The sequence below is a fragment of the Hipposideros armiger genome, unplaced genomic scaffold, assembly GCF_001890085.2.
Source record: "Hipposideros armiger isolate ML-2016 unplaced genomic scaffold, ASM189008v1 scaffold_13, whole genome shotgun sequence".
Classification (NCBI taxonomy): Eukaryota; Metazoa; Chordata; class Mammalia; order Chiroptera; family Hipposideridae; genus Hipposideros; species Hipposideros armiger.
Genome location: NW_017731363.1, coordinates 2,364,209 through 2,384,809, shown reverse-complemented (window position 1 = coordinate 2,384,809; position 20,601 = coordinate 2,364,209). Strand labels below are relative to the sequence as shown.

Here is a 20,601-nt window from a genome sequence, read left to right as displayed (position 1 = left end):
GTATTCTCAACACAGTACCTGGCATGTAATAAGTGTTTAGTAAACATCAGTTGAGTCAAGTGCCCAAGAAACACGTTCATCAGCAGAAAAACGGACCTAGAGATTCGGAGAGAAGTCACAGGATACCAATCCAAGTGAGAGCCCATGGCCATCCCATCCAGTGGGCTAGGTAGAAATGGCCTGGTGAGCCCCATCCAATCATTGCCAAGTTCATGTTTTACTGCTTGCTTGACCATCATCCGAACCCATCAGGATTCAGTCTCCACAGCACTAGAATACACTCTGCAAAAACATACACAGCCACACCCTGGGGTTTTTCAGACGAACTCCAGTCCCTCCGGTACTAATGTAACCATCACTCCACAGTAGATATGATTCTCGTGTTTAAAGACATATTTTTGTAGCACAGGACCTTTAAATGTAGCCAACTACTACACCTGGGGCTCAGCTGAAGAAACAGCTGTCTGTTTCAACTTGGGGGTAAAAGGAGCTCTACCGAACCTAGGAGAGAATGGTATCTTGGCTCTGCAATGTGGTATCGATAAGGTATTTCCAGGAATATTTTTTACTACACCCAATGTTTACTTATGCAGCAACTGTAGAACCTAGCCTCCTGGTTAATATGGGGCTCTAGCGTATAGCAAAGTATTTTAAAGTGCAGGTTTGGACATCGGGCAGGCCTGGGTTCACACTCTGGCTCTGCCACTTAGGAGTTACACATGAAACCTTAAACCCATGACTTGACCTTTCTCAGCCACAGTGAACTCATCTACACTAACACATACAGCACTACCTAGATCTTACATTTTCAGGAATCATTAAATAGAAATACACAGCATATGGTTAAATTACTGTCTTTAAGAAAGTTCTTTGCACACAGAGTACCACCTTAAAAGATAAAGTTCTATACCATGCCAAATGCAGGTCCCCATGCCCAGCAGGCATTCAGCAAACACCACGATCTTTCTTATTTCTTAGCATTTGTCTATTCTGGTCCAGACACCAGCCCTTTTCTTTATGAAAGTATGTGACACCACCCTGCTATTATGAGTAGAACTGCCTGTGCATAAATGATCCTTCTTCCCAAGTTGGACAACTGAAATATTATACAAACCACCCTGATGCCTCTTATCTTTAGGGTCAAATGGTGAACCCCATTTTTTCATAACTTATCTCATGCAGGTGCACAAACAGGCACACACCTTTTCAGAATATGACTTCCCCAGCACAGGACTCAGAGATCTACACAAGAAAACAGTTGCAGACACAGGAAAAAAAATAAGAGTGCTTTATCCAAAGGAAAACACTGGTAAAAGGGAGGCTGAAATGTTCTAAGCTATGGGTGTAGCCAGGAAAAACTGAAACATCACGTGTGCTTCTGCCATAATATTTCTTTTGTATCTATTACATATAGGAAAGAGCAGTTGCTGCCACTTGTAAAAGTGGCACTGAGGGAGAACACGGAAGAATTACCTCTGCTTTCCAAAAGCTTGAATGTAATTGGAGGTACAAAACAAACAGGCAACAGCTAACTACGCACTGGGTGAGTGGTAAGAAAGAATAAGACAGAGGTAAGATAGGCTTTTCTGGAAAAACTAAAGCTCTCCTGAAGAAGGTACCTAATGATTAAGTAGATGAAAGTGGAAGGACACCTTAGACATACCAAAGACCATGAACCAGCTGGGATTAGTGTCAAGACACTGGGAAACATATATAGGAGACAAGATTAAGGAAAATGTACAAGCAACACAACAAGAAGCACAATATTTGCACGAGGGGACAGTTTTATAGCTTCCTTGCCACAAAAAAAAAAGAAGAAGAGGGCCCATCAAAAAGCCATGTCCCCAAAGTCTCCCACTGGCATAAGTCCACAACATCACTTACCCGGATAAGGGAAGCCTGATGCCGAGGGAGCTTGGCTCCTTGGCCCCCCAACGAGGGTCCCTCAGGCTGGACAAGTGGTTGTCTAGCTTCATAAGGAGCTGAAACAGAAGGAGGTAAAGTCGGCATGGTACACAAAGATTCTCCCCCAAAATTATGACTTCACACTCAAACTCATACAGTGCTGGCTCTTCAGGAAAGAATTAGCAAAGGAATTCGAGTTTCCGTGCACCAGGGGCCACCTAGGACAAAGAAACCTTGATGCCCCTGGGTACAATTTAACTGAACAATCTAAAGATATCCAACCAATTCACGGTCAGGCAGGAAAATATTTACATAAGATTAACATTTGGAGTCAATTGTAAGGGTGGAAGTGAGAACCTAAATTGAGACAGAAAACAATGAGAGTGGTTAAAGCAGTGCCATGTTATAAGTGTTCAAATTCCAAATATAAGATAAACTATATATATACATATATATATATATATATATATACACCCTCCTGTTCAAGTCTTATTTATCACCCAGCACCCAAAGATGAAGATGCATTTTGAACACCAAGAATCAACATTATCGTTTATTTTTGAAAAATAAATGTCACTGTCTTCTTTGCCTTATTAGAATGTAAAACCAAGTAGAGAAAAATATAAAAAAGCATAAATATATTTTATATGTATTGTTCAATAGCCAACCTAAAAATAACTTTGCTACCTTTTAAGAAAAGTTTTTAAGCCACAAAAATGAATGCATTTCTTCATTCCTTTTATTTCCAGAACACTTAACAGCCTTGGCAAGATGGTAGAGAAACAGTTAAACACAACCAGGTAGTATTCAGCTCCACTAGAAGGGATAAATTATCACCCGTGCTGAAACTACTTCTGATCTGTGTGGGTTAATAGGTCAAGGTTTTGAAGTATGGAAATAAGGGAAAAGGGTTTTTTTTCTGTAGCTTCCTTATAAATAACGTTAGGTAGAGAGAACAGAGCAACCTGTTATGACATCACCTTTAGCATAGTGTGAGCTTTTGAAAATAAAGAAGGTATAACAACAGCAAGTCCAAGAACAACCAGCCACTCTTGGGCTCACATCTGCTTTTTGTATTTCCTCCAAGCAACAAGAGCACAAGATTGTAACACATCAAAACACATTAAAATATCTAAATCATTGCCTGGCAAATCATTTAGTGGATTTTCAGATTCTGCTAAGAATGATTAAAAATATAAAAACTACTAAAGAAACATACACAGGGAGCACATAATCCAAATCTTAAAAAATAACTTTCAGCTGGTACACAGGTGTCGTCATCGGGGAAGAGTTTTTTAAGATCATTCCACTTTGATGAAACAACGAATTAAACTCTTAATGCTGGAAAGTTTGAACCACAGTAAACTGTACCATGCTTGGGATACTAGCGGTTGGCCACGCCTGCCTGAGACTGGGGAAGGGCGTCTCTGAAGCCCATGCGGTCACAAATCTAAGACACCTGCTCTTACCAACTCTATCAGTACCACAGCTGATATTCAGGCCATTACCAGACTGACCCCATCTCAGGAGGTGAAAAGGTAGCTGTTACTTATTGTCTCCACTCTCCTTCCTCCCAAATAAAATTGAAGAAGACATGTACTCAATGCAAAAATTAATACGTAATTCTTAGATCCTCTTACAAGAGGTTTAATGAGGAACTAGAAGTACCATCTTTTTCTCCAACAGGAGGAAATATAAAACAAACCCTGAAGATTTCATCACTCAGCAGTTCAAACTAGAACAGAGACCACAAGAAACTTCGCCATCAAGACTCTACATCTGCAATCAACTCAGGAAATGATATCCAGAAGGTGACTTTCAAGAACACCTAAGAATTTCAAAAATAAAACAGGTACCAGATTCTAAAAACACAAAAGAAAACACCAGGGAACATTTGAGCACCTACAATGTGCCAGGAGCTGTGCTAGGAACAGATGTTTACATTTCTCATTTGATCCACAGAGCAAACCTCTGAGGCAGAGATTATTCCATTTTACAGATAAGAAAAACTGAGGCTCAGAAAACAGAAATATCCATAGTCACACAGGCTAGAAATGGATAGAAATGGCAGATGTATGTTCACCAAATCTACCTCTAGGCCCAAGAGATGGACTTCACAGCCCATGCTCTTAAACAAGTAGATACCTAGAATTGATACAAAGTGTGATAAAACAATATAGTGAATGTTCAAATAAAAAAAACTATTACAGTAGAAGACACATTGCCATTAATCTCCCTCAAAATACACCCCTCACTTTGAACACACTTATCCCATCATTCTTGCCACTTTCTGAAGCAGTTCTAGAAGTCCTCTTTCGTGAGTGTCTTTAGTTGCTCTGTCGTGGCTGCCTCGATGTCCTGAATCGATTCAAAACGTTTACCTTTCATGGTCATTTTGACTTTGGGGAAGAGCCAGAAGTTGCACGGTGCCAGAGCCGGAGAATAAGGTGGATGGGGACACACTGCAATGTTTTTATTCGACAGAAATTGCTGTACCAGAAGCAATGTGTGACACAGAGCATTGTCGTGATAGAGGATGATTTACAGAACACTTTAAAACAGCTCTCAACCGTAGCTCATACCTGACTGCACTGAACAAGTTGAAACTTGTCACACACTGTTAACTAAGGTTGGACGCACCACTTCTCGTATTGAAAATCCCTGCCTTTCCGTTGATGGCACATGGCAGCAGTACTCACTGTATTTTGTGATCACAATGGAAAGGCTCCATGTCACACATTGCTTCTGGTACAGCAATTTCTGTCAAATAAAAACATTATGGTGTGTCCTCATCCACCTTATTCATCGGATCTGGCACCGTGTGACTTCTGGCTCTTCCCCAAAGTCAAAGTGACCATGAAACGTAAACATTTTGAATGGATTCAGGACATCGAGGCAGCCACGACAGTGCAACTAAAGACACTCACGAAAGAGGACTTCCAGAACTGCTTCAGAAAGTGGCAAGAATGATGGGATAAGTGTGTTTAAAGCAAGGGGGAGTATTTTGAGGGGGATTAATGGCAATGCGTTTTTTACTGTAATATACGTTTCTTTACTTAAACATTTACCATATTGTTTGATCACACCTTGTAAGTCAGAATAAGATGTATAAGAAAAAGCGGAACAGATATTGATTTTGAGATAAGACATTAGATATCAGAAAAAACAGGTAAAAGAATTAAAACTAGTCGCCTCTAGAGATCAGAAACAGATTGAGTTGGAAGGACAACAGTGGTTTTTATTACAGGCACCTAAATATTATTACACTATATGTATGTATTACTGTGAATTAAACATTTTTTAGTATGGAGAGTAGTATCTGCTTCTGAGGGTTGTGGTAAGAAAAAAAATAATGCATATCAAGACCTCAGCACGATGCCTGGTATATAAATCTTACCTAACGAACATTAGTTAACTATTGGGTTGTCAGAAAAGTCATGATGTATTTTTTCTATGTTTTTCGTTGCAAAAATGCGTCATGACTTTTCCGACAACCTAATACATCCAGCAGGTGAGACGAGCAGGAGGCCAGGAGAGAAGCTGAAGAGGGGCTCTGAATTACAGGCTGGTCTGATTAAAACATACTCACACACATGCCCCACCAGACAGGAGTCATGGCAGAATCCTGGACAGGGAAATGACCCCAGAAAAATGTCTTCCTTGAAAATTATCCCAGAAGCAAAACTCCTTTTTGAAAAGGTATAAATTAAGAATAATTCTAGAATGCTTAATACTGGAGTCGCTCAGGTTTAACAGGTTTTAGACATATTACTGTGTAGACCAAAGGGAAGACGGAGTGCAGACACAGGAAAGAGAACCCTGGGTTTGTCGGATGGGTTGATGACATTGTGAAGACAATAGAGGAAAGTTAAAGAAACAGGTGGGAAAAAAATAAAACATGGAAGCCAGAAGAGAAACTGAGTTCCGGAAATGTGGAGAGAAGGAAGACATGTGGGCTTCTCTTATTTCTTGACCTAAAGATATGGGGCAGAAAAGGAAACAGGTCAAGAAAATCCTTTGGGGGAAAATCCACAGCCGTTCTAAAAAGAGGAATGAAAAAGCTTTGATGTAAATCATATCAATTAGAAGCAAAAATCACAAGATGGACCCAAGCCGCAGATAGAAAACCTCTCCCTTCCTTTGACTTGGATAAAGAAGTCTAAATAGGGCCGGCCGAGTGGCGCGATGGTTGAGAACTGGCTTGCGACGCCAGAGGGCCCCGGTTCGGATCCCACATATGTGGGCCAGTGACACTGCCCTCTACAGCTAAGATGCTGAACAACAGCTCAACCTGGAGCTGGGCTGCCGTGAGTTGCCGGCGACGGCGCAGGCTGCAGCCCCTGTGGCAGTGGGTTGCCATGGGCTACCATGTGTAGCCAGCAGCCAGCGTGAGCGGCCAGCAGCCGCAGTGAGCAGCCGTCCAGAAGCCGGTGACTGATCTGCCTCGCCTGGGAAGAGCGTAATGATGGTGCCAACTTGGGCCAGTGAAGCAACGTCCTCCACAACTAGACTGAAGAACAAAAGGACAGCAACTTGTCTGTTCCCCTTCCCCTGATTCCCCAGCGCTGTTCCCATCCCCCCAATTCCCCAATAAAAATCTTTAAAAAAAAGTCTAAATAAAAATACCTGTAAACAATCTATGAATGACCTTGCTACACGGTCCTAATCTATGGCTAGACCCAGAAAGCTCAACTCCTGGAGAAACGGGAGGCTGTTCGCTCTGACTCCTCTCTATGGGTATGCTGTGCAAAGGAGAACCCTCTGGAAGAGCAGCTCACCAGCTGAATGATCATGATGTAGGAGAAAAACCAGAAGGTGTAACAGAAACTCAGAAAACAATGTTTCAAAAATGAAAGAGTGACCCCAAGGAGATGTCACTTCATATCTAATAGAATGGCTAAAATTAAAAACACTGAAGTAAAGAAACCACTGAGAGTACCAAATGCTGGCGTGACGCATGAACTCTCATGTGTTGCCAGTGGGAGGCTGCAGTCACTTTGGAAAACTCTTCGGCAGCTTCTCATACACCTACCCTCAGTCCAGCAATTCCACTCCTAAGTGCCAGGGAAATGACAACATATGTTACAAAGAACTCACACACAAATCATCACGGCATCCTTTTTCTTAACAGCCAAACACTGGAAACCCAAATGTCTATCGACAGGAGAATGGATTATGAAACTGTGGTATATTCATTCGATGGAATGCTACTGAGCAGTAAAGAGGACCAAACTACTGATACACATAATAGTATGGATGAATCTCCACACTATGCTGAGGGAAAGATGGCAGACACATAAGAGTGCGGCCATCCAACAGAATTCCGTGTAAATGAAGTTCTAGAAGAGGCAAAACTAATCTATGGTGATAAAACAGAATGGTGCTTGCAGTGGGGAGCAGGGAGTGGCTGGAAAGGGGCACCTCCTGGGTGATGGGAATGTTCTATTCTTGATCGAAGTGCTGGTAACACGGGTGCATTCAATTGTTAAAATGCAAGTTGAACATTTTAAATGCATGCATTTTGTCATATGTAAATTTTACCTCACTTAAAAAAGAATAAAGGTATGGACAACCTAGACAGGCTGCTAAGAGGCAAGAAAGATGGAGAGAAGCAGGCTGTTGCCATGCATCTGGAGGGGGAGAAGCCCAATGTGAGCGGATGAGGAGGGGACGGGGCATGAAATAGAATGAATACAGGCAAGTTTTTTTAAGGAATGTCAAAAAAGATAGGGTAGAACTTGGTGACAGGCTGACTCAGTAGAACAAAAACAACTCACATGTGAATGAAAAACCGAAAAAACAGGTACCACGCTAGGCACAGGACTCCAAATTCCAAGGCCAAATAAGATTAGGAATAATAATAATAATACTTCTAAAAATAGGAAAATCATGCAGGAGAGGCTATGAGAGGAAAATTAATTCTCAACCCCGTTGTTTTGCAGACATCAGTGGGATGTTTGAGTTTCAGGCGAGTGATTTCTTGTTGCTATCCGTTAACGACAATATCTTGCATCTGCAAAGGACTTAATTTCCAATCAGATTTTATACGTCTGTTCTCGCAAGTCCTCACCACATGCTTCACAGCAGTTAAATGGCTTGCCCAAGGTCACATAGCTAGTCATATAAACCCATACCTTCTGATTCCAATCAAAAGATTTTTCCATTATGCCACACCTGCTCCTCTCTGCAAGATTACAGCCTCTCTCTAGTCCAGCCTAGCACACGTTTTATACCTGTGTCCCTCTAGAAGTCACTGCTATTTTAAATGCAGCAGAACCCTGCAGAAACTGGGTCATTTTCAGCCACAGCCCACAAAATAAAAAGGGGGGGTTATGAATGTCCAATTCTAGAATACCTCTAATTGGTCATACCTTAAACTAGGAGCCTGAGCCCTGGGAGGACAGGATGCTGCGGTGAATTTATGGAGTTCCAGCACTGCAGCCTAGGCAGCCGACACTGCAAGTCATCCTCAGAACCAACTAACATATTTTAGCAGCAGCATGGCCAGCACAGCACACGTGTGAGCAAGCGGGCAACCCCACACCTGGGCACTGTCCACACTTCTTGGCACCGTGCCTTCCCTAGCAGTTCCCATATTCTTATTCCCAAAAACAAGAGCTAAATATTTTCACTGATGTGATCAGTCTTTAAAGGTTGAATCAAGTCTTGCTTTTGCAGAGTTGTATTTTTAAGTAGTTTCATAAAAGCAGTTATTATATAAATATGTTTGGTACACTTGCAGAAAATAACAATTCCAAAACAGTACAGATCCTTAATATGCCATGTTCTTGTGTAATGAAATCTGTATATGATGGATTAAATTATCTAAATCGTTTTTTGCAAGTCTAAAGATGAACTAGTTTGTAGGACAGGAGACAAAGCATTACTATGTTTCTTTTTTTTTTTTTTTTAAAAACCTTGAGAGTATAAAATGAAATTGAGCCATGTTTCCAAAGACAGCGGTAATTAAGTCCGGAGATGCAGCAGCTGGTGGCATTGCTGCCTGATAGATTAAAGCGTCTCTAAGACCCCGCCTAGGACAGCTGGCCCCCGAGATCGCCTCTTACCTGGATGCATCTGCTCCGTGCTGCTCCGCAATTTGCTGTAGCCATGGCTCAAGGGCACCCTCTGGTAATGAGGCGGAGAAGAAGGAGGGGAAGCGAGGGGTGACATCGTGGGAGACTGTGTTTCCTGCTTCAAAGAACCAGAGCAGAGTTCAGAGGCAATCACTCACTCGAGAACCCTGGCGCCCTGAGCTGCAGTTATGAAGTACACAGAACGCAACTCTAATGCTGGTGAGTCGGCTGATTTAACAAATGGAGGAAATGTTTTCTCAAAAACACAGCTGGGTTAAAAAGCAGTGCCTGAAGATTCAAAAGTCTCCCAGAGAATCAGGTCTCACCAGCACTCAGGTACCTAAATATTACTAAAACAAGCCTGGGACACTTTCAGTGATATTCCAATCATATTTTCCTTTGGAAAATAAAAAAAACATTGATCACATGAAATAACATTCATACGCCCCAATTTTGATATCTTTGTGGATACACTCAATTTTCATTCATTAATAAGGCCCCTATTTCCTGCATTTACACTTAAGTCTTCCAGCAAATATGGGTATTAAAAATATTTAAAATGCTTAATGCTAAATATTCTTGGAGCTTACTATGCCAAGTAAAATGTCAGCTTTTTTTTTTTGCACTGAGAGGTTGCAAAACAGATCATTATGGGTAAACCACTCCAACTACCCCACTCCTAAACACTAGGATGGAGCCTTAAACACGCTACAATTTGAATCAATTCAAACATGAACTTGATGCTGGACCCTACTGAAGGTAAGCAACCTTACTCTGCTACTGGGTTTCCTCCTTTTTTTCTTTTTTAATGCTACTAATAGACTGGTAACTTCGGAGTACCCAGTATCAAGAAAACAGTACTTTTTATCAACACAGGCACTATATAGGTGCTACTAGTCTAAAAATTATGCAAACTGAGATGCTGATTAATACTCTTCTTCAAGAAAAGAGTATTTGCTTTGAAGTGTTAGCTCACACCCACTTATTGGGTGGGCCTAGCATAAACTCAGCCTGAAGTCAAAGGATGTGTTTTTATTTATTAGTTTCATGTGTACAAAGCAACATAATAAACATTTACACCCCTCACAAAGTGATAACCCTCCCATCTTCTACCCCTCTGACATCGTATATAACTGTTACAATACCATTGCCTATATTTCCTATGCCATACTTTACACTCCCATGAAAAACAAAACAAAATCATATATATATATATATATATCACACACACACACACACACAGTGCCAAAAAAATGTATACACATTTTAAGAAAGAAAAAACTATTAAAATTACACTGATGGTAACCATTGTCACCCCAATAAACTTTAATTGAAAAAAAATTACACAGATGGTAACCACTGTGAGCACCTCTTGTAACTGCAGAAGTTAAATGTGACTTGTATTCATCTTTTGTTATCAATATATAGAGTATTACAATTTTAATACAGTTTTTTCCTTTCTTTAAATGTGTATACATTTTTTGGCACCCTCAGTATATATGTATGCGTGTATGTGTGTGTGTGTGTGTGTGTGTGTGTGTGTGTGTGTGTGTATATATATATATTTTTTTAATTATAGTTGGCATTCAATATTATTCAGCTTCAGCTGTACAGCACAGTGGTCAGGCATCTACACTGTCTATGAAGTGATCCCCCTGATAAGTCCAGTGCCCATCTGGCACCCTACATAATCTTTACAACATCATTGATTATAGTCCATGTATTTTCTTAATCACGCAGCCAGGGGAGGGGTCTAGAAAGTTCTCAGGGCATCAACCATCCTGGTATAGTGGACCCTCCTTCCTCTCCAGGTGGGAAAACATGCCAAAGAGTATTGACTGAAGATTCCTGTACTCCTTCTTATATATATCCCTGAAGAACTAGTTTAAAATGTATCAGAATTATGAAAGCCACAGTACATGGAGTTATTTAACAAGACATGCTATACCTCACTTAACTATAAACATAAAACTTCCATAAGGACACCTCACAGACCCAGCATTATCAGAATAAGCCATATAAGTTAGTTTTCTGACTTAATCTTTTCATTTCATTGCACTTTTAAAACATTTTGATTCGTTTTTCTAAAATATAACAAATTTCTTTGCCATACAGAAAATATTATATTGACTATAATTTTACTTTTCTGCATGACTCAGTATCCTTATTAGAAGTATGAGCTATACATTGATGCCCTCAGGTTTTACTAAAGTGCAAGACTATTTACCTCTTCTTGATAGGCTCACTCTTTCAGAATTTTACACTTTTGTCTACCAATCACTGCCTATTACAATTAGTGGCCTCGTTTTAAAAGCCCATCCTCCCTATTCTTATTCTGCTAAATGTGTAATGGCAGCAGTTCCCAAGATGGCATTCTAAACATGCTCCCCAAGAAAGGATTTCCTGATGAAAGAAGTTTAGTAAATGCAGATCGCCAGGTCTCTTTATTGCAGGACTTCTCAGGACTTTGAATGTGCTAATATACACTAAATCTCCAAGACTGAGGATTTAGTCTTTCCTCCAGAATAGAGTATGAAGCATCATTCTCCAAAGATATTTAACCAGAGAAACCTTTTCTCTAGACTTTTTTGGAAAGGACTTATTAAAAACTCCTAGAAGTTACATCCACTCCTGGGTATTTATCCAAAGAAATCCAAAACACTAATTCGAAAAAATATATGTACCCCTATGTTTACTGCAGTGCTATTCACCATAGCCAAGATATGGAAACAACTGAAATGCCCATCGATAGACGATTGGATAAAGAAACTGTGGTACATTTATACAATGGAGTATTACTCAGCCATAAAAAAAAATGAAATCTCACCATTTACAACATGGATAGACCTCAAGGATATCATGCTAAGTGAAATAAGTCAGACTGAGTAATACAAATACCATATGATCTCACTTATATGTGGAATCTAAAAAACTGAATGAATGAGCAAAGTAAACAGAAATAGTCTCAGAGATATAGAGGAAAACTGATGGTTGCTAGTTGGGAGGAGGGTGGCGATGGGGGAGAAGGTAAAGGGTTCAGGAAGTACAAATCGGCAGTCACAAAACAGTCATGGGGATGTGCAACACAGTATGGGGAATATAAAAAAAATGTTGTAAAGATTATGTAGGGTGTCAGATGGGTACTAGACTTATTGGATCACTTCATAGATTGTATAGATGCCTGACCACTGCACTGTACACCTGAAGCAGATATAGAACACTGAATGTCAACTATAATTTTATATATATATTTATATATATATATATATGTGTGTGTGTGTGTGTGTGTATTCATTCACGAGATGTAAAGTACAACATAGAAAATATAGTCAATGGTATTGTAATAGCTATGTACAATGTCAGAGGGGTAACAGATTGGGGGAGGGGGTTATCACTTTGTGAGGGGTGTGTAAATGTCTCATAAAAAATTTTTAAAAAGAAAAACAAAACAAAAAAACTACTAGAAGTTACATTTCAGAGAACCCATTTGGAAATGCTGATTAGAGAAATCAAATAAGTGTGCTAAATCAGTAGCCTTACTTTGGATGCAATTCTATATTAAGGTGGGCTCTGAAGGGCCCATGGTGGCTCATGGTAGTTCCTATGTGCCAGCCTTTTTCTTGCTACAAGGAAACTTCACTGGCTCCCTTCCAAGTCTGTAATTGTATTCCAGATGGTAAGATTTGCTGGAAGCCTGACAGCAGATATGAGGCACTGACTGCTATGTGAGATTTCACGGTCAGAATCAAATGGATGTGCCTGATCAGACTGTTTACCTGTTTGTCCTCATCATCCATTCTTTTGAAGGTATTTTTTTCCGAGATTAAATATGGAATCTGAACCGCAGTTCCATGCAGCTCAGTTGGGTTCCCGAATCGTATCTCACCATCAGTCTTTGACATCGTAAAGCGAGGCAGCGGCAATTCTTTAGGATCAGAACCAGAGAAGCTCAGTGAGGCTTTATTTTAAAACTGCGAAAAGGGGAACTCAATGGCCAAAAAATGAATCACATTTGAGGAAAAATTCCAGAGCACTAAATATAGATTAAATTTTTACTTTGACACAATGAGGACTCCTATAATAATGTCAAATTAGAAAATGCTACAGTTTTACCGCGGTGTTCTGATTGAACGTTTTTAAACGCCATGAAATCATCGCAGAACTAATTCAGGTTTGGGACTCATCTTACACTTTAGCCTTTAGTCCAGCACCAAGAAAAATGGTGTGATATTTATATAAATACAATAAGTGACAAATGGTAGCTGGCAAAACTTATACTGTGGTTATTCTATGCCAGACACTGTATTAAGATCTGCAAATATTAACTCATCTAATCCTCACAACAGCCAATAAAGTAAGACTACCATTAGCCTTCTTTTACATATGTGAAAACAGACACAAAGAAGCTAAGTTAACATCCCCAGGATCACACAGCTCACCTGTGGCAGAGCTGGCTCTTGCCCAGTGCTGCTGCCCTACAGAAAGGTCCCTCACTCCGAGGGCAAACTTCCTGGGGAGAACAGTTTCTCACCCTATGTCATTCCTTAAAGGGTTTTCACACTCAATCTCCAGTTGTCTTTTCATAATGGAATAAGGAAAATGGTATCAAGCTAAAGCAATTAGTCCAATGTTCAGCCAGATTCCACTGTCAAACCCATTAGCCACACTCACAATGCTACAGAGAACTGAAATGCAACAGTCTGGTATATTTACTTATCTTTCAAATCTGACAAAACTATTCTGAACACAGAAATGATGCTTTGGCACACTTCTAGTTCTCAGCACAGCAAATCACACACAACACAAAGAACTCCAAAAATGGGGATAATATTATGAATTATGCATAATGATTTGCATCTGTATCCATTGTTCAGGATAATACTCATCAGTGTGCCTTTGTGCTTCCATCAACTCTCCAGTCCAAAAACACAGCTGCACTTCCAATGATTGATGTTGTGCTAAAGCCAGAAAACATCTTAGCAACAGCAAGCAAGTATCCCAGCTCCCCAGGCAAAGAGGGCCCCTGGTTCTCTAATATCCACATCATGTTTATTTTTAGTTGCTATGTCCACATTTGATTCAAAGAAGTAGGCAATATGACAAATCCCTGCGTGATCAATCAGCCAAGGGCCCAAGAGACATAAATAGAATAACCAATCTGGAAAATTAAACCAAGACTCTCCTAAAGAGAGGATGGCTGCCATGTTTAATGCTTTAATGTTTCCCAACCTCGGCAGCTCTCCAGCACCCAAGGCAGGAATGGACTTCAAAAGAAAAAAAGAAAAGAGAAAAGAAAATCTAGATTCTTACTAAATCAAATATAATCGCTTCTCGGCCTTTTGGCTAAGATCAAACGTAAATCAAATATAAGCTAATCCTACGGTTCACTTCTCAGAAAGGTATTTGTTTCGGCTCAGTCTGCAAAAAGGATCTGAAAAGATCGAACAAGATCACATAAATAATTTGCACCCTGATCTGCCCACGAGAGAATGGCTCTACCTCTGAGGTCTACTTGAGAGAGTAAGAAGTCAATGGTCAGCATTTGTAAGCTCCCCAATGGCTCTGACTAGGGTGAAGCTAGAGATGCCCAGTGCCAACATTTAAGGAAGCACTCACTCTCAGGGCCATGTAAATGCAGTCAGTACTCGCACTGGCCCTGAGAGTGCCCCCTTAAATTATGCACCCTGGGCACCTCTTGCCTCACCCCAGTTCAGGCCCTAGTATAACCAAATATGTACTCCTAGTTTAAGCAAAGCTCTTGAAAATGTTCCACTTGGCTCTGGTTAGAATTCACTCTCAACCCTGGCTTTACATAAGAATCACCTGGGGAGCTCTTAAAAATCCTGATGCTTAGGCCATACCCCACAATAATTAAATAAGAATTTCTGAGGGTGGCCCCAGGTACCTCTGTCTAATCTAATCTAATCTAATCTAATCTAATCTAATCTGTTTATCTATCTACCTATCTATTTTGCACAAAGCTCTCTGGGTGATTCTCAAGTGCAGACAAGGTTGGGAACCAGGACCTGAGAAAGATGACATCTGTAAGAGTTCCTCAGGAATTCCAGGTGAATCTGAACTCCCGCTGTTGAAGTTTGAAGAGTGAAAAATGATTAAGACTCACTCCCCACACGTACACATTCATCTCTTCATTCATTCACTCCTTCCACAAACAAGCTCTGAGTGCCCACAATACCCCATGGTACAGGGGTTACCAGATCCTCCCCCCTTCCCCTTAGATAAGTTCTCAGACTAGTGAAGAAGACAGATGAAAAAATTAGTCAAACCTCTGAAAGAGTGTTTACAAACTGATAAAAGTGCTATGAAGGAGCAGATGCTGAGAGAGGATTAAGTAGGGAAGGGATTGTTTCACAGGAGCATTATCTAACAGGCCGTCCAAGGACTACCTACCTCCCTAAGGATACTTTTGTTTTTACTATTTACTCTTGATTAGGCATTGTACAATTCTGAAAGGGGAGAGATTAATTTGTAGAAAACTGTTAGCTAACAAAGTGATTCTTGTCTAATAGCAATACAAATGAATTTCATCTTAGAAAAGAGTGTAATAACCAAGTTCCAGTTTTATTGCCCTAAAGGCCATTAATCAATTTTATATGTAATTTAGCAATCTTATTCCAGCATTTTCTTTCCATGACTATAAATACTCCTGACTCTCTTATATGTTCTTGAACCAGCTTTATGATGTGCTGGTTCCTTCATTAATGAATTAACTTGACAAGACCTACTTTAGATAGGATGGTGGGGACAGTCTCTGAATCCTGAAGGATCAGAAGGAAGAGCCAGCCATGGGAAGGAGAGGGAGCTAGACCACTAGGAGCCCAAGACCTTGAGATAACATGGTGTTTCCTGCCCCAGGATAGAGATGGCCCAGAAATGGTGAGAGGGTCGGTGAGGCTGGCGGACAGATTATGAGCATGGGGGAGAGGACTGGCGCGAGGATGGAGAAGTGGGCAGAGACTAGATCACGCAAGGCTAACAGATTGGTGCAGGAACTTTGAATTTGGTACAACGTCCAACAGCAAACCACTGGGGGGTTTTAAGGAAGAGGACAAAATCACCTGATGGATATTTTGAAAAGACCACTCTTATTGCTATGTGGGGAAAGAAACTGGAGAAGAGAAGAGAGGAGGCCAGGAAACCAATGACAAGACCACTGTGGTATCCAGGTGAGTGGCTGAAGGTGGCCTGGTCTAGTAGGGGCAGAGAGATACAGGGAGCCGACAGGGAAACTGGAGCCACATGCCAACCAAGACTTTTTTTTTGAAGATTTTTATTGGGGAATTGGGAGATGGGAACAGTGCTGGGGAGTTGGGGGAAGGGGAACAGACAAGTTGCTGTCCTTTTGTTCTTCAGTCTGTGGAGGACGTTGCTTCACTGGCCCAAGTTGGCACCATCATTGCGCTCTTCCCGGGCGAGGCAGATCAGTCGCCGGCTTCTGGACGGCCGCTCACTGCGGCTGCTGGCCGCTCACGCTGGCTGCTGGCTACACATGGTAGCCCCTGGCAACCCACTGCCACAGGGGCTGCAGCCTACGCCGTTGCCGGCGACTCACGGCAGCCCAGCTCCAGGTTGAGCTGTTGTTCAGCATCTTAGCTGTGGAGGGCAGTGTCACTGGCCCTCATATGTGGGATCCGAACCGGGGCCCTCTGGCATCCCAAGCCAGCTCTTAACCATTGCGCCACTCGGCCGGCCCCCAACCAAGACTTTTGATGGATTATACTGCGGATCAAGGGGAAAGGGGGAACCAAGGATGACTTCTATGTTCCTGGCTTGAGCAACTGTACATGGTGGTGGCATTTCCCCAAATGGGAAAGGCTAAAGGTTAGAGGTTAACACACATATACACGCGGGCACATGTCATTCATGAAGTAACGGTGGATTTTTACAGAAGTAAGGTGAACTCGCAAATCCCTGGGTGTGATGGGGCTACCACAGCCTTTTAGATTAGGTTCTCGGAGAGCCTTCTCTTTGGCCTTCAAGGTTTGTGGCATCACACATGAAGCTAATGGATTTCAAGCAACAAATTGGAAAATCCTAAGTGGCAGCTCAAACTCTGGCCCAATCTTGCCCTGATTCTTACTTAACATATGCTGACTGCAAATAACTTTTATTTGATAAATCTTTAAATGAAGGAAGAAAATTCAGAATTAACTGAGTATATTTAAACCCTCAGAGGTAAAAGGCACCAGGATTAATAAAAGAAAGCCCTCTATTTGTGAAAAAGTGTCAATCCTGTACACAAGTGATAATTTAGACAATCCTTCCCCTCTCCCTGCCTCCCCGCCCCCCAGGAAACTGAATTGTAGATCTGGGCACAAATCGGGTAAAAAGCCTTCAGTCTACCTTAAAATAAGCAGCATTAAGGGTCAGAAGTTTATTCTTGTATACAACAAAGCAGCTCTAACTCTTCCAGAAGATAAAGTTGGATGATACTACAATAAAGCTTAACGACCATTTACAATGGAATGGAAACGCTCAGTGCCTTCCACAAATTCAAATTCGGTGTGATGTAAGTTTAATCACAGCAAGTGATTTACAACAGGGACTGCTATGTCTTGTAGCAACAAACACAAACCTGCCACTGAAGTAATGCTCCATCAAGAAACCTGTTTCTAAGAACCAAATTATATAATACCAAGGGATGCCTTTTGGGTCCGATTTTTTTCCCATTAGGATAATATTCCACGGATACAAATTCCAGTCAGCACCTTGCTATCAGCACCTTACTAAAAGAAAGAATAATCAAGAAGAGACTGCTCTGCATAGCAAAGAAGAGTATGGGAACTGGAAGCTGAGCTCCAGGCTCCAAATTCCACTAACCTTGCATCCATCCTTAGCAAGTTACTCAAGCCCCCTAAACTTCAACTTGCCCGTGTGTAAGACAGTGATTATAACAGGACCACAGCAGAAACCTCCAGTGTTCACTCATTGCCACTCCTCCTCTCCTTGCAGGCACAGGAGAGAATTACATCTCCCCCAGTCTGCTCTGCAGTTCAGCAGATCATGTGACGAGTTCCGGCCAATGCACTGTGAGCAGCAGTAACTTGAGTCACATCCAGGCCAAAGCATTTAACTGCTAGAGATACTGACAAACTATTTCTCTGTTGTGGCAATTATGGGAACAGGTGCTGTGTTGGAGGTGCCACAAGATAAAGCAGCCAGGCCCACAAAGCCAGAGGGGAGGGAGAGTCAGGAAGTGAACCTTTGTTGTGTTAAGGCACTGAGATTTTGGTGGTGTCAGTTATCACAGCTTACCATAGGCAATGCAAACTGACACAGACACCTAATTTAGTAGGTCACTGTAAGGACTAAATGAGACAGGTGCCTGCCATACACTAAGCCTTTAATAAAGATTAGCAGGGTGATCATGGCCCCCTGATGGTGAGTGAAAAAAGGGCTTCGTTTCCCATAATCAAGCTATCACAATCTTCTCAGCTCCAGCTGTCCTACTAGGTTACCATGGACTAACCATCAATCCTCAACCCACTTCAAGGTCTACCAGGGACCTCACAGGACAGGTGTGAACAGCTGAGTGGTTTTTATCTCAGAATGAGAAAAGGAAAAAGCTCCTCATAGCTGTGTGCACATATGAAAATAATGCGTATCAGAGTGAATTAACAGAATGAATATGCAGCACATCCTTAAATAATCAATTGCCTTCGCACAAATTCATGACAATACTGACACAGTATAAATGATGTTAAGAGTGTGGGGTTCTGCGGGCCGGCCGAGTGGCGCATTGGTTAAGAGCTGGCTTGGGATGCCAGAGGGCCCCACTTCGGATCCCACATATGAGGGCCAGTGACACTGCCCTCCACAGCTAAGATGCTGAACAACAGCTCAACCTGGGGCTGGGCTGCTGTGAGTGGCCGGCGACGGCATAGGCTGCAGCCCCTGCTGCAGTGGGCTGCCATGGGCTACCGTGTGTAGCCAGCATGAGTGGCCATCCAGAAGCCTGCAACCAATCTGCCTCACCCAGGAAGAGCACAATGATGGTGCCAACTTGGGCCAGTGAAGCAACGTCCTCCACAACTAGACTGAAGAACAAAAAGACAGCAACTTGTCTGTTCCCCTTCCCCCAATTCCCCAGCGCTGTTCCCATCCCCCAATTCCCCAATAAAGAATAAAAATACATAAATAATAAATAAATAAATAAAAGAGTGTGGGCTCTGCTTTTTGTTTAATTTGTAGAAAGTGCTCAAGTATACAGTGGGTTGAGGGGTGGGATGGCAAGATAAGAAAATGTTAAATCAAAACTTTGAGTAGATAAATGTATTCTGCCAAAATGTTGGTAGCCCCAAAGTACTTAGTAATCATCAGGATAGTGCTTCAGGAATTGGGGGATTAAAGGATGATCAGGTCTGATATGACTGACAGGAACAAGAGAGAGAAGAGGCAGTTCCACTCAAATTCTCCCAGTCACTGGCCCCCTTGCCCCTAGAGAGCTTTAAATGACATTATAGATTCGAGTGAAAAATTAAACTGAATGTTACTGTTTTGCCACAGGCTCTAGAATTCCTGTCCCCATCTCTTTCTGCTAAAGAATAAAATTTATTTTAACAGCATGTCACTTAAAGGGAACTAATCTCAGGTCACTCTCTGAATTTTTTCCCATTTAAAAAAAAAAAAACTAAGATACCTGCTCAGTTTTCCTATTTTAGTTTAGAGAAGAGTTGGAAAAAGCCAGGAGAAATTCCACAAGTGCTTACAGAACAGGCCTTAAACCCCCTAAAAATAGTTCTCAGAAATAAGGAACCTAAGAATAAAATGTATAAATGGGAGCTACTTACCACATTTAATACTCTCAATCCTCACAGGGAGGCCGGACTGTGCTGCAGCAATTAACTTCAAGGCAACGTAAAATTGCGTTGGACCAAAATAACCAACCCGCTTGGCACCACACAGTTCTGTGATCTGAGAACAGACAAGAGAAATGATGCTGAAAACCCTGTTTCATAACAGGAAAATGAGACAAGGTCCATTATGAAATCTCAAGGATTTCACAGGGTAGCTAAGTAAAAGTCCCCAAAGGAACTATATGTATACCCTGGTTTCTTTTTCCTCCAGTTTACAGGGAGGTTTTCAATTCGGATAATTAAATTCTACATACTCGTGATGTTTCGGGAATGAGTGATTATTCCTCCTCTTTCAAAGATAAAAATAAAGGTGACAAAGGATGGCTGTTACTCTTACAAAAGAGAGTGACTTTTTCAGGGGGTGGATTCTCATGTACAAAGTCTAGAAGGTCAGTGCGGTGAAGAGAGAACAGATTAGTCATTACCACTACCTGTGGATGATCCCAGCTGATTGAAATTAAAAGTGACCATTTTTAAAGTTCTCAGGCAAAATAATTTCCTGAGCATTACAATTACATCTTGAGTGCTCACAGAAACACAGAAGAAGTATTATATACACATGTATTTTCAAGATACTGCAATCTTTTATTTGCAGACCTTAAACTAACGCATATCCTATTGGCAGTTTAAAAATAAATTAAACATTCAATGACTTTTTTAAAGTTATTTCAAAGTAACAGATACTCAAAAGTTCCAAAAATACTTGTAAGTGGGGGTGAAGAACTGAAAATCACCCCCCACTT

At 41.3% G+C, this 20,601-nt stretch overlaps 1 protein-coding gene across 8 annotated transcripts in view; it reads right to left on the bottom strand.

The window, feature by feature from the left end:
* Nucleotides 1-20,601, bottom strand: part of REPS2 (RALBP1 associated Eps domain containing 2) — a 192,654-nt gene that overhangs the window by 124,084 nt on the left and 47,969 nt on the right. For 4 of the 8 annotated variants that reach the window (XM_019666628.1, XM_019666608.1, XM_019666638.1 and 1 more), the window contains exons 2-5: nucleotides 19,793-19,916; nucleotides 12,758-12,906; nucleotides 8,973-9,099; nucleotides 1,885-1,982 (exon numbers count right to left, since the gene is read on the bottom strand). In XM_019666628.1, coding sequence (XP_019522173.1) covers nucleotides 1,885-1,982; nucleotides 8,973-9,099; nucleotides 12,758-12,906; nucleotides 19,793-19,916 — 498 coding nt within the window. Of the gene's footprint in view, nucleotides 1-1,884; nucleotides 1,983-8,972; nucleotides 9,100-12,757; nucleotides 12,907-13,822; nucleotides 14,209-19,792; nucleotides 19,917-20,601 lie in introns of those variants that run through there. The other 4 variants (XM_019666617.1, XM_019666648.1, XM_019666664.1 and 1 more) reach the window with 3 other exon arrangements.